General features: G+C 34.1%; 2 protein-coding genes across 2 annotated transcripts; both read left to right on the top strand.

Annotated features, from left to right (window-relative positions):
* Positions 1-483: 483 nt before the first annotated feature.
* Positions 484-2,430, top strand: LOC130738332 (acetyltransferase At1g77540). The gene is made up of 2 exons (XM_057590302.1): positions 484-795; positions 2,177-2,430. The coding sequence occupies exons 1-2, from the start codon at positions 529-531 to the stop codon at positions 2,246-2,248; spliced, it is 339 nt and encodes a 112-aa protein (XP_057446285.1). The 5' UTR covers positions 484-528; the 3' UTR covers positions 2,249-2,430.
* A 5,820-nt stretch (positions 2,431-8,250) lies between these two features.
* On the top strand, positions 8,251-9,619 carry LOC130742291 (F-box/kelch-repeat protein At3g23880-like). Its single transcript, XM_057594444.1, has 3 exons — positions 8,251-8,569; positions 8,679-9,196; positions 9,266-9,619. The coding sequence occupies exons 1-3, from the start codon at positions 8,251-8,253 to the stop codon at positions 9,617-9,619; spliced, it is 1,191 nt and encodes a 396-aa protein (XP_057450427.1).
* Positions 9,620-11,151: the final 1,532 nt, after the last annotated feature.

The raw sequence follows: 11,151 nt of genomic DNA, 5'->3' as shown, positions 1-11,151 counted from the left end.
TACCATTTTAGATTCATTGAATATTTTTTAAAAAATGTTGAGTTTCTATTCTTATTATATAAAAACTTATTAATGAGAATAAAATTTTTCAGTAAAATGAAAAATACATGTTAAAGAGCACAAATTAATATATTATTTTATATTAATACATTTCTTCTAACCAAGTAAATCTCTCTATTACACTTTTTAATCATTAAAGTGTACACATTTTTTCATCTTTCATTTCTTATTAAATCGTGGTTTATTATATGAGTCTTTTTAGCTCTTTATTATAAACAATAATTTTAAATAGTAGAAAATTATTCTCTGCATATAGAGATTGTAATATGAAGTGTTGAAAAATGCAAAGCATTTCATTAATAATTAATTAAAAATAAAATCTTATTTTATACAAAAATGTTAATAATAGTATAATACCATAGAAATGAAAAGAAAAAAAAAAACCTTTTAGGCTAGGGATTTAAGTTCTATTAAGATCAATCTTGGTTTTATTTTGTGTCGTCGTCTCAGTGCGTTGAATCAAGCGAAATGGCAAAAACAAGCGAAGGGAAAGAAGCAGAGGTTATTGTTCCAAAGATCGTGTGGAACGAACAACAAAAGCGTTTCGAGACAGAGGACAAAGAAGCGTACTTGGAGTATGTCCTCAGAGAGAATGGGAAGGTCATGGATTTGATCCACACCTTCGTTCCTTCTTCCAAGCGAGGTCAAGGCATGGCTTCCCATCTCTCCGTCGCTGCGTTTCGTCACGCCGCATCGCATTCCTTATCGATCATCCCCACCTGTTCCTACATCTCTGTGAGTTCTTCTAATCCCCTCATTGTTTCGTTTCTGGGTCTGAGACCATGTTATTCTTTGCGGCATTTTTACAAACACCTTCACTGCATGACTGTAACTCTTATGTTAGGAGCATCTTAGAAGATTTATATGCATCTTTTACCTATCTGTTCAAGCTCTTAGTTAGTGACATTTACCATTTATACTACTTAGAAATCTTAGGTCAATCCACTAGGGATTAGAGGCCTCCCATGAATTTAATGGGAATTTTTTATTTTTTTAAATAAAAAATTTAAAGGATTAGCTTACCTGAAAATTCCCCCAGAATCTTTTTAATTTTGTGGAACTAGGTTGATGTTTTGACATGAAAGTCTGTTGATATTGCACTCAAGTGATGTCTTAATACAAGATATAATGACTGTGCTTGGAAAGAATTTACTTCAATAAATGGTTTGTTTAGGTGTCAAAGTATAAGACTCCATCTGAAATAGGAACCTGATTTTGGTTATCACCTGAAGTACAAAAGTTTAGATGCTCAAATTTTCTAAGAATGTTGTCTCTGATTTTTTGTCCACCTTGACCAAGTTTACTGACAACATTTGGATACTTCTCCATCTCAATAACCATCAATTACAAAGGTTTGTAATCGTCGAATTTATTGAGACTTGAAGTTTCGAGTAAGGAATAAAAATAAATATAGAATATATAAGTGATAGGACTCGTACACTCAATGTCTTAGGGTTTTGGGTGAAAGATGTGGTGACTTTCACTAGTTCAATGTGGTGTATAAAAAGATATATACATCCCCTCTCTTATGCTATAACAATGAGAGATAATCTCACACCATAACAACTGGTATTAGAACTGATGGTTACAACCCTGATTGCCCTACAACCTTCCGTTAAGGGGGTAAGCGTGGTAATATTTGTGAGGACTCACACTTGAGAGAGAGATTTTTTAGACCTAAGTATTAGTAAGAAATAAAAAAATTTAAAAAAATCTCACATTTACTGAAAAAGAAAGTGTTAAGCAACATATAAGTGAAAAGACTCATGCACCCAATGTCTTAGGGTTTTTCACTAGTTAAATGTGTTTATAAAAAGGTATATTTATGCTTCTTTCATGCTATAACAGTAAGGAGGGATAACCTCACACCATAACAAAATCAAGCCCCTTGAATCTTACTCATATACTACTTTACACTAGGCTTATCAAAAAAAAAATATATACTACTTTACACTAGTGTCTACAAAGTTTTGGGTAAATCCCTATTTTAACTTCTGTTGTAAGCAACTTTTAACCTTTTGCAGTTAGTTACCTTTTTCAGTGCTTTTCTCATTGGTGAAGTTTTCTTCATGTTCAGTTTTACTTTTCCTCATGTTTCATTTTCTGTTGTTGGCAGGAAACATTTGTTCCTCGGAACCCATCTTGGAATTCTGTCTTGTACACAGAGGGTGGCAAATCTAATATGTAAAAATTACATGGTACCTACCTGTGCTTCTAATTAAACGCCTGTATGTTTTTGCTTTAAAATCTGGCCATGTTTTGTTGAGGGGCTCTGCTGTTCAGAAGTACTTAATGATTGTACTTGTACTAATTAATAATCTCTCCTCAAATCAATGAAATATGCTTTACTGCTGAGATGTTTGCATCTTATTACAAGGTTTTCGGAATATCCTTAAGATTAATCAAATTCAAACATGTTTATATCCTAAATGGTTCCATAGTTTGGCTTCTTATTATTATCATGGTAGTATGTCTATGCTTTTCTTAGTTTTGATGCCTTTTTGAAAATAAGGTACTTGAAGAGAAATCCACAATACTTGCATCCTAATCACATCTTGGTAGTGAAGGAGATTGAAAATGGAATAATATTAAGATAGGTCTCTTTGTTACCCACACAATGAACTTTCAAGAGTTTTGTGAGAAGAATTAGCTGAGAAGTGATTTGGTGATGGGAATAAAGAATTTTTTTGAAGGGCTCAATATCATATCAGATACAACCTTCTTCCGTAAGATGTTTATATCATCATACATGTGAAACCCCTTTGACCTCACTTATATTCTATATATGTTCTTTGTCTTTATGTTTTGCAATGACAATCACTTTCTTGACGATTTTTTTTTAAGCTAAAGTATTATTATTAAATAGAAGCACTAGGTGCACCTCAAACCCAATTCAATTATAAGGGTAAGCAATTTACACTTCAATTACCTTAGTATAACTGTAAGCAATAGCCTATATAGAAGCCTTATTTCACTACATATCCAGAATAAACAATTACAATAAAATGAGCCCTGAAATACTGGTGAGCTAGTGAACATCTACCCCTCTTGGGTCAAAGTTGCAATATCATTAATTTAGGCCTTGGCCCAAGCCAAGAGGCTATACAAACATCTTTGATACAAGGCTTTTACAAAGGGTCAGTTAAGCAAGCCTGCAAGATGGAATTAACAAGAGGTGAAAACATAAAGCTGTCACCAAACTAGGTAAACCAAACCATTAATGGTAGCAACTAAGCCAAACCAAAAGCTAACCTATCCTCAAAATAACCACAAAAGATTTACGTTAATGAAAGATGAGATGAGATGAATAATAGTGAGTTGTGTATCATCCAATTCCTTTCACTTCCCCGTCATTTTGCTTCCCACTAAATTTGGGGTATGAAATGTAACCATGATTTCACTCTTTAAAAAATTATCGATTTAAAATTCTACTCTTAGTATTGTCGTCTCATTCTTCCTAACATGCTGCGTTGTTTATAATTGCTGTTTTCCAATTACTGCATTCCAACATTTATTCCAACTGCTTTGTTCTTTTATTCAATTGTTTCAATTGTTTTCTGAATCGTAGAGAATGAGATGTCACCATATAATGGGAGGAGGACTAAAATTAAATATGTGAGCGAAGTAAATACATGAAAGATGAGGTGATGCTAATTGCATTAATGTCATTGTTTTGGCGCTTTTGCCCGTGTCTTGAGTTGAAGAAAAACACAGCATTTTTCCTTTTTCCTTTGAATGCAATGGCAATGTATTGGAAGGATTAACTACATATAAGGGCCCTAAGGGTAACAACAATATATTGAAATAATTACATGTCAATATCATTAAACATTAGGCGACCAAAAGATATGAAGATGCCATATGGCATGTACTAACTCTAACTAGGATTTGCCAACTCCTACTGTGAAACATGACTAAATTCTGAAGTTCATTTACTCTGAACTCGTGATTTATTTAGTCAAGATAGTATCAATTTCCTTTTATAGTTTCTGATTTAAAATTCAGTATCTAATGAATGCTAAACTAAATAATAAAAGAATGGGTTAAATATGTTTTTATCCCTACATTTACAGTAAGTTTTGAATCTGATCCATCGAGCAAGCAAAGTTGCAATTTGGTCCTCAGTACGAGTTGTTTTATTTTAGTCATTGCATGTGATTGAGATGTTTGCATGTCCGGTGAGACGACACAGTACATGTGTGTAAGGGAGCCTATGTGTCACCCATGTGTGCTTAGACACCGACACATCACACAATTAAAACCTTAATCCCTTAGTTAAAGTTAAAAAAACCTAATTCATTTCTGAAACTAAACTAACCCATATCATACCCCAACCCTGATTCCTCAAAGTATGAACAAATTGAAGCATTCAGCCCATCCCCTCTTTCATCTCCTTTCTCCATCTTGTGTCCGGTTCAAACCATTTCCTCCTTTTTAAATAGCTTTGCTCGCCATCCTTCTCCCCCCTTCTCTCCTTTTCTTCTAATTTTCATTTTGCATCTCCATGAACCAACAAGCATCATCCACGATATCTTCTTCTTCTTCCATTTTCAGATGGAGAAGATGTGACCGCAGAAACGATTAATTTAAAATAAAATAAAATTGAAAAATCATATCAAATTCCAAATATTATGTTCTCAAGTTCTCCACTCAGCCGGAATTTATTTGGCTAAAAACGCTTCTTGTTCCACAAATGTTCTGTGGACAATGAACAAGACCTTTTTTTTGTGATTTAGACTAATGTACTAGTGTATAGTCCAATTTCTTCTTAATTAATGAATTTCATTATTAAAAAAAAAAAGAAATGGAGTTCTTTAAAAAAAAAAAGAGTTGGTCAATCATACGATAATACTTTTTTTTTAATTAAAACAAGTTTTTGATAAATACACTTTTGGTCCCTCTTCAATTTTCTATCAAAAAACTAACGTTTTTGGCTCATGTGACATTTTTAAATGATGTGAACACCCATAAGGAGAGAGGATTTCAAAGAACTCACCCATGTGAATTGCACATGCACCCATGTTAACTTAACCCTAAATTAATAATTTACCCAAACTTTCTATCTTATTCATCATTCTTCTTTTTCATTTATCTTCACATTCAACCTTTTTTCTCCCAACTAGAACACACAAATAAACCCAGAAATTTATGCTTCGAGAACCTTCCCTCAACTCACACCTGAGAAAGAGATTCATCGTGATATGGGAACCCACCGTCACATTCCCTTCCCCAAACCTACCATCGCCAGATCGGGAAAACCCAGCAAACCCAAACCTACCACCACCCTCGTTGTGGAGCACCTCCTCTCCTCCAGGTCTCTCCTTCGCTCTATTACGTTTGCTTTGCGCTCCTTCAACACCAGAGCCATGCGCCCGTCTAACGAGGGTTCTATGCCACCATCCTGCAAATCATGCTACGTCACGTCAAGTCACCCTTGCGCGGGGACCCAAGGTCCACCGTGAGGTCAACTATGTCGCGAAACTTTCCTTCTTTCATCGACTTTCCCCTTCTTCTCGTGCGACCGCTACGAACTTGCGAGCTCTCCGTCGTCGAATCCCAGGCTACTAGCGTGTCCCGTTTACCTTCATGAAATTGGAACCCAACCTTCAACCTAGATCATCGACCTCCACAAGATTCTATTACCTAGTTTCCCTCCCTTCATCTCCGTCACACAATTTAGTAATTTTTGGTGGTGTTTCATGTGATTATTTTGTTCTTGTCTCGCCTTGAAGAACTTCCTTTGGATGTTCTGGAGTGGTGATTTCAAACTTGAAATTTGACCCCCAAATGCATTTTCACACCTATATTCTGATTTCTGAAATTTGGAATGGAGGTGAGGAAAAAAAAGGAGATGTTTGGGGGAGAGGGGTGGGGATGAAGGGAAGGAGATAAGGGAGGTGGAAGAAGAAATGAGAAGATGACGGCAGAGGTTGGTGGTTGTGGTCGTGGGTGTGAGGATGAAGAAGAGAAGGTGGCTAAAAAAAACAACAATGATATATACACACCTCATGTTTTAAACACTTCATTTCAACCTATTTTTATTTCTATCTCTCTCCTCTTATCATTTATCACATCTCATATTTTCTCTCTCTTACTTTTTTTTCTTCCTATCTCTCTCCTCCTCCACCTCATCTTAGAGGTGTGAACATAACATTATTCTAAAAAAAATAAAATAAAAATAACATGAGAAAGAGTGACTCTCTCTCCCTCCCTCCCTCCCTCCCCCCCCCCCCTCCTCTCTCTCTCTCTCTCTCTCTCTCTCTCTCTCTCTCTCTCTCTCTCTCTCTCTCTCTCTCTCTCTCTCTCTCTCTCTCTCTCTCTCTCTCTCTCTCTCTCTCTCCCCCCCTAATTATCACTCTATTTCCTAACTACCATTCTCTCTTCTCATGGTGGCCAACTCATTTTAAAACAACCACGTCAGCAAACGATGTTAGTGTTTGGATGGAAAATTAAGGAGACTCTAAAAGTGTTGACTTAAGGGAACGTTGGGAGAAAAAGTATATTATTTTTAAATTTTAAGGACCATGTTTACACAGATCACATTCGTGGGCGGCCAATTGCTCGTAAGCAAAAGAAAAAATACATATTCGTAGACAAAGATATAAGAAATAAAAAATAAAATTGAAAAAGCGGTAACCTAACAAAAAGAATAAAATACACTCACCCCCTTAAGATTTGTGAGAATAACACATAGCTCCATTTTTTTGTAAAATATACACTTCACCCAGTAATAATCTCAAAACTACACTCAGCTTCGTTTTTTTTTTCTTTCTAAATCTCACTTCATCTCACTCCCTTTAACTACGCTGTTCTCCTTCTTTTTGTTTTTCCTTTGGCTCTTTATGCTTTAGCAGCTTCTTGTTTTTTTTTTTTTGTGCAGAGGCTCTTCCTCTTGCTCTGTAATGCTTATTCCTTTTCAATATATTTGATCCTTTATCTCTAAAACAAAAACCATTATCCAAAAGATGTAAAATAAATTTATATAAATATACATAATTAATAGATAAAATTATCTTTAAAAAAGTAATAAATATATTATTAAATATAAATATTGTGGTCAGGATAGGATAAAAGCAGGACAAGATAAATGATTGGATAAGAACATGGTATAATAAGAGAATGATATACCCTTTTCTTATCCTGCGTTTGAGGTGGACAAGATATTGATAGGATATGATACAAACAATGAAAAAAATTCAAATTTTCCATTGAAATAAAAAAGGCATAATATTTTTAAAATTTAATTTTCATTATATTTTTTCTGAAAGTGATTATTTAATACATTTAATTTATTTACATTTTTATAAATGAGCTTATGTTTTAATATTAAATAGAATTAAATTAATTATTTTTATTTCTAATATTTTAATTAAAATTATTATATATGTAAGCAACGAGTTTTAACTTAGTAGGGGTAAGTGATCAATGATAAAAATTAATCAAATTTTTAAAAGATATTATTCTTTATATTTAAATTATTAATTATAATTATATAAGTAGTAAAATAATTTTAGATAATATCATATGATAATATAAATTCGTCTATATTTACTATTAAAAAATTAATATTTAAATATATGTGAGTAACATATTTTATTATTAGTAAAGAATCATTTTGTGTATTTTTACTATAATATAAATAACTAAAAATAATATTAAGTAAGTAGTAATAAGTCATAATGAAAATTTAATTATTTTATATGAGTAAATACCATATTTTCACCATTTATAAATTAGGTTATTTTTTAATTAAATTTATTCGTAACTGAATAATTTTAACTTAACAATAACTACTAGTAATTGATGAGTAACAAAATTAATATTTTATTAAAATAAAAAATTATATTTACTAATATAAAGGTTGAAATTAATTTTGAGTTATGGAAATAAATAAATATATAACTGATATTCTATAATGTCTGGATAATTTTTATCTAACTCTTCTCTCAAGATAACTTTTACAGATGATAGACATGATAGGATAAGGAACATGATAGTATTATCTTATCATGCTGACACAACAAATAACATTAGAATATGATAAGATTACTACTATCCAGCCTATCCTACGATGTCTGCTTATCCTATAAATATATGACAATATATTTGTGAGAAGTAACCACAAAACAGAGAACTCTAGAACACACTCTCACTCCCTCTCTCTTTGCTCTACTGAAGCTTTGTAGCAGCATGGGGGAGAAGGAAACAGAGATGGAGAAGAAGAAACCCAACCTCAACCTCACCGAGTTGATTCCTGAAATGACTGATCTTTCTTCTGATCATGAGAACAAGAAGATGATGATCAACGACAAAGAGAACCAGAACACCGTCGATCTCCCTGAGGATTTGATTCTACTGATTCTGGTGAGGTTACCTGTTCGATCTCTCCTCCGCTTCAAATCGGTGTGTAAGTCGTGGCTGTCTTTTATTTCAAATACCCAATTCGCAAAGTCACATTTTGATCTAGCTACTGCAACCACTCATTGTCTTCTTCTCAAAAGAATCAATGGTGGTTCTGAAATTGCATCATTGGATTTTGAAGCGCCGCTTCATGACGATTCTGCTGTGGTAAACCTCAAATTCCCACCCTGCAGAGACCCTTTTTTTTCTGGCTTTAGGTTCTTGCAGAGGGCTTATTCTGTTAGCAAAAATGATGGGTCCATCAGCTGGTGATCTCATTGTGTGGAACCCTTCAAATAGTTTCCATAGAGAAATTCAAGCAACTTATGGCTATGATGATTGGGATTCATGGTATGACACATCAACAACCCATGTCCGCCAAGGAATTCCTCGTTATGTTGGTTGTTTTTTGACTGGTTTTCTGTATGGTTTTGGATATGATCAGTCCAATGATGACTATTTGCTTGTTTTGTTACGATTTGGTAGACACGAACCTGAACCTGAAGCAATTGAGCATAGTCGTAACGGCCTTCTTGTTCGTATGACATATGGCGGACCTGAAGTGACTACATTTTCGCGGCCTCGGATTGAAGTTTTGTCTGTGAAAACCAATGTGCCTTCCTTCATTTATGGTGAAGAGTTTGAATATGTGGAGCTCGGAAGTGAGTCTGCATCTGGATTTTTCTTGAATCAGTCCCTGCATTGGTTGGTCAAATCCAAGGCTACAGGGCTTCATGTAATCATTGCCTTTGATTTGGTTGAGAGGAGTTTGTAAGAGATTCCTTTGACACCTGATTTGGCACAGGAATTGGCAACACTTGAAAATTATCATTTGAGGGTACTGGGAGGATGTCTTGGTCTGTGTTGTAATGGTGCTGGTGATGACCACGAAATGACTGAGATATGGGTCATGAAAGAGTATAGAGTGCAGTCTTCTTGGACTAGATCTTTTGTTTTGCCTGAGTATGACTTTTTACCAATAAGCTTCACTGAAGGTGGTGGTGTTTTTGGATCAGATAGTAGTGAAAGATTTGAGAAATTTGATGATAACGGAGAACTGCTGGAGGATCACAAATATGGACAAGAGAACGAAGATGTTTTTGAGGATTTTGAAATGTACAGGGAGACCCTACTAACACTCCCTAGTGAACTATCTTGACCTTGAGGAAGCACATGAAGACAACTGTCACTACCTACAAACATGGAAAAATTAGTAAGCAATGTTCTCCAACCCTTTTTATTTATTTGCTCTAGTTCATCTTGCATTATGAAAAACTGAAAGCTATATGCAGAATACCTAATACGTGAAAATGATACCTTAAACCTATTGTTGTACTCTCCATTTCTAAAGAATATTTCCTTTTTGTTAAAAAATGATAATTGAAATTGCAAGGAAAGATGAGATTTGGTGTTAGATTGAATTCACTGAAAAATATTTGATGCCTTAACTACTAGAAACCTTAAAGGCTATTTGCCATATGAACTCATGTTTCTCACAAGCCACAAAGTAGCTAGAATATTTTATACATTTTCCTTGATGTCATACTCCTAGTTTTTCTTCAAATGATGATACTGCGTTAGAGAATGTCATATGTATCATTCGATATTAAACAATCTAGTGTGAATGCAGCACTAGTATATGTTTAAGTGGGGATTTGGATTTCAGTAAAACTGGAGTTTGAAGCATACTTTCATATTTAATTATTCTTCGAAGTAGGATTTATCAAACTCTAGTTGTAGTAAGTGCATGCTAGTTAGCATCTTTTTTGTTTTTTTTTCTCTAGGTACTGTTATTGTGCTTACACTCTATTTCTCACCCTCTTTTACATGGTTTTCAGGTCACTAACTTAGGGTGCCTTTTCTGCAAGCTATTGTTCTCTTGCATCCATTGGTGTTGAAGATGTGAAGATATTGTTGCTCTTAACCATATGAGAGCTAAAAGATGGTGATGGAGTAATGGGGTGAAGTTGCTGAAACTAGTCAAGTTGTGATCTTCATTGATCTTGCATGTAATCTATTTAACCGCTTCATCACTCTGATTTAGAGTTGATTAGGTTTTCTATGATAGTTCCTGACATACTTTGCAGTTTCTGTCAGTAGCTCGTATTTTCTGTTATTCAATTTCTAAAATAGGGAAAACTTTCATTGTGCTAAAACCCTTTAGAAAAGTGGTGTAGAATCATTGGTGTATTTGATGAATGTTAGATTTCTCAAGAGAGGTTGGAGAAAAATGGCCATTGGTATTTTTCCGTGAGCACATGATGTTTATGGTTGTAGTTTAATGCTTGAACTGAGACTTCTTAATGAAACATGACTTGAGCAGTGCATCAAGCATGGCTTTCTTGTTTAGATAGACATATATGATAACTATAAGTTACCTTTTTAATTTAGTGTGTTACTGTCTGCTCTCTCTTTATTATTGCATGGTAATTGATTGTATTACTAGCTGAATCAGCTGCTATTCAGGCAATAAATTACCTTCCTTTATTGTAGCATTCATTTTCTACATGATTATTGTTGGTATACTTTGTAGGTGTGCTCCATAAGTATACCTTTATGGGAGAGAAAATTCTCTTACTTTTATTGCTTTCTAGAGTTTGCATAGCATCTACTATTTCCTGACCTGGTTATTGATCCTAACCTCTTAACTCAATGCCCTTTTTTTCTTATGCGGTACATTTAACTAAAAAG

Source organism: Lotus japonicus, chromosome 1 (genome assembly GCF_012489685.1).
Source record: "Lotus japonicus ecotype B-129 chromosome 1, LjGifu_v1.2".
In the NCBI taxonomy this organism is placed as follows: domain Eukaryota; kingdom Viridiplantae; phylum Streptophyta; class Magnoliopsida; order Fabales; family Fabaceae; genus Lotus; species Lotus japonicus.
Note: the sequence above shows the minus strand (reverse complement) of the source record. Positions and strands in the feature narration are given on the sequence as shown.

What these genes read in the sequence shown, in the direction of transcription:
- LOC130742291 (XM_057594444.1), top strand. Translation starts at nt 8,251, where the DNA reads ATGGGGGAGAAGGAAACAGAGATGGAGAAGAAGAAACCCAACCTCAAC. An exon ending in TCTTCTCAAAAGAATCAATG is followed by an intron (nt 8,570 to 8,678) that starts GTGGTTCTGAAA and finishes TTCTGGCTTTAG; the next exon opens with GTTCTTGCAGAGGGCTTATT. An exon ending in CCAAGGCTACAGGGCTTCAT is followed by an intron (nt 9,197 to 9,265) that starts GTAATCATTGCC and finishes GATTTGGCACAG; the next exon opens with GAATTGGCAACACTTGAAAA.
- LOC130738332 (XM_057590302.1), top strand. Translation starts at nt 529, where the DNA reads ATGGCAAAAACAAGCGAAGGGAAAGAAGCAGAGGTTATTGTTCCAAAG. An exon ending in CCACCTGTTCCTACATCTCT is followed by an intron (nt 796 to 2,176) that starts GTGAGTTCTTCT and finishes TGTTGTTGGCAG; the next exon opens with GAAACATTTGTTCCTCGGAA.